The sequence below is a fragment of the Nannospalax galili genome, unplaced genomic scaffold (assembly GCF_000622305.1).
Source record: "Nannospalax galili isolate Female #2095 unplaced genomic scaffold, S.galili_v1.0 scaffold707, whole genome shotgun sequence".
NCBI lineage: Eukaryota > Metazoa > Chordata > Mammalia > Rodentia > Spalacidae > Nannospalax > Nannospalax galili.
Window position 1 is genome coordinate 248,578 of NW_008356263.1, and position 2,898 is coordinate 251,475.

At 38.2% G+C, this 2,898-nt stretch overlaps 1 protein-coding gene across 3 annotated transcripts in view; it reads left to right on the forward strand.

The window, feature by feature from the left end:
- Positions 1–2,898, forward strand: part of CUNH20orf194 (chromosome unknown C20orf194 homolog) — a 257,297-nt gene that overhangs the window by 38,392 nt on the left and 216,007 nt on the right. For all 3 annotated transcript variants that reach the window (XM_029556875.1, XM_029556874.1, XM_008854459.3), the window contains exon 7: positions 643–720. In XM_029556875.1, coding sequence (XP_029412735.1) covers positions 643–720 — 78 coding nt within the window. The remainder of the gene's footprint in view (positions 1–642; positions 721–2,898) is intronic.

The following is a 2,898-nucleotide window of genomic DNA, read 5'->3' on the forward strand; positions in this document are numbered from 1 at the left end:
GGCAAAAGAGGAACCTCTTTCAAAAAAAAAAAAAAAAAAAAAAAAAAAAAAAAGGACATAAATACCAAAGGAAAATAATAAAAGAAAATAAGCTTTAAGTTGTTGTTTCATTTTTTTTGGTCTTTTTGAGACAGGGTCTCCCTGTAGCCTCATCTGGTCTGGAACTCACTATGTAGACCAGGCTGGCCTTGAACTCAAAGAGATCCGCCTGCCTCTGCCTCTGGACTCCCGAGTGCCACCACGCCTGGCATGAAGTTGTTGTTTCTGAGGAGCAAGGCTAATGGGATTTCTTAAAAGGTTAAAGTAGAGAATTAAAATTTTTTATTATAAGCGTTTTGTACTGTTTGGTTTTTTAAAACTCATGGGCATGTGTTAATTAGAAAAACAGCGTGTATGTATATGTAAAAATACATATTGCTAGTATTGAATATAATCAAATGATATACCAAAGACTCTGGAAAGAATTGCCTTGAATTGGAAGGCTTATTAATATGTAGAGGTTCTAAGACAATTAAGAGAAAATTTTTTTATTATTATGCTCACACTGTTTGTACAAAGTAGAAATTTCTGTGTATCAGAAATAACTCCGATTGTCCCAGTGATTTGACTTAATTATTCCAATGTTTTTGCCCTTTGTTGCAGTTGCAAGATGTAAGTTTGAATCTGTGGAGTGTCTACAGCAAAATGGATCCAATGTCTCTGGAGAATTTGCTTTCTGAAGTAAGGAGCCAAGAATTATTTAACATAAATATTATACCCATGTCAATTATCCACTAAAGGTATTTGATTTGAGAAATGCAAGGTATATTTTAGTTTGCTGTAGTCAGAGAGCAAAGCTGCTTCTTCCTTGATTGTTTTGAATTCCTACAGGGTAGAAGGGAGCCTGGAAAGTTGGTACTACTCTGAGGAAACCTCAGCTGAGATAAAAGCTAGGGCTTCTGCCTCGTGCAGGAGATAAAGTTTCACCTAAAGACATTTTTAAAAAAAAATTTAATAACTACATGATTAGAAGAAGCATTTCATTACAGCTTTAACACTAGATTTTAATTATTATGGTCATAGGACTTGAGTAAACCAATGTAGAAGTCATCTTTTGTAGCATTAAAGAAAATGATGGCAGCTGGGCGTGGTGGTACATGCCTTTAATCCCGGCACTTAAGAGGCAGAGGCAAGTAGATCTCTGAGTTTCATGCTAGCTGAGGCTGTAGGGAGACCCTGCTTCAGAAAAAAATTAAGATGGCAAATGCCTTAAAGAAATCAAGGGCCAGGCATGGTGGTGCACGCCTTTAATCCCAGAACTTGGGAGATAGAAATGGATTCTGTTGAAGGTTGTTCAGTAATGTCTTTCAGTAGATGTGGATAGTTGTACATGGTCATGTGCTTGAGTATTCAGTGCTTGGCTTTTTAAACCTTGGTCATGGGGCCAGTGAGATGACTCAGCAGCTAAAAAGCATTTGCTGCCAAATCTGACTACCTGAGTTTGATCCCTGGAACCCCAGGAGTAAGGAGAGAACCAACTTTACAAAGTTGTCCTCTGACCCCACACATGGATATATTCTCTCTTTCTCTCAATCTCTTTCTTTCTCTGTCACTCATTCTTAACACGCTAAATAAAAATAAATTTTTAAAAATTTGGTCATGGTTTGCCTGAATCCTCTGTGATGTGTCACCTGTACATTGTACTAACCATTTAGAATAGGGTAGAATAGATGTGTTTACTGTCATTTTTCGTTATCAGTAGTAACTTAAAAACAGAAAAAGAGTACCTAAGACCAATCTATTTGGAAGAGGAACAAAGAAAATTAGAATCTCAGGCTCAGCTGGGCGTGGTGGCACACACCTTTAATCCCAGCACTTGGGAGGCAGAGGCAGGCAGGTCTTGTGAGTTCCAAGGCCAGCCTGATCTACATAGTGAGTTCCAGGACAGCTAGGGCTACAAGGAGACTCTGTCTCAAAAAGACAAGAAAGAAAGAAAAGTTAAATAATACTTAGAGACCATAATCTGAGCACTACATGTTTCATAGTACTGTGGGGATGTTTGTTCTGGGTCCTTTGGGTGAGCAGAAGGAAATAAAGTAAAAGGATAAGAAGGAAAAGACATTATTTGAAAATTTCCATCTCTTTGGAATAACAGAAAGTTTGAGTCTATTATTGAAAAAGACATACTATGCCCCAGAGAAAATTGTCCCAGAATGGTCAGCACTGGGACGTATTTCCTGTCCAAGCAAAGCAAGCAAAAAAACAATAACAAGCAAAAAAACAATAAATGCTTTGGCAGCCATGAACAGATAAAAGGGTAAAATTCCAGCTGGTTTGAATTTCTTCATTATAAAAACTGAAAACAAAAGGAAAACAAAAAGCAGTAAAGCAACACTTATAAAACCCTTAAAAAATGTAACTCAAGGGGGTTGGAGAGATGGCTCAGTGGTTAAGAGCACTAACCTCCAAAGGTACTGCACAACACCAGTGTACCTATCTACATGCAAACAGTACACTCATTCACATAAAATAAAAATAATAAATAAAATATCTTTTAAAATATATAACGGGCTAGAGAGATGGCTCAGTGGTTAAGAGCACTGGCTGTTCTTGCAGAAGACCCAGGTTAGAATCCTAGCACCCACATGACAGCTAACAACTGTAACTCCAGTTCCAGGGGATCCAATGGCCTCTTCTGTACCCTTTGGTCATTGCACTACATGGGTGCACTTACATACATGCAAGCAATACATACATACACATAAAAATAAAAGTAATAAAAAAATATCATGTTGGCACACGCCTTTAATCCCAGCACTCGGGAGGCATATCTCTGTGAGTTCAAGGCTGGCCTGGTCTACATAGTGAGTTCCAGGACAGCTGGGGCTACAGGGAGACCCTGTCTCAAAAAGACAAAAA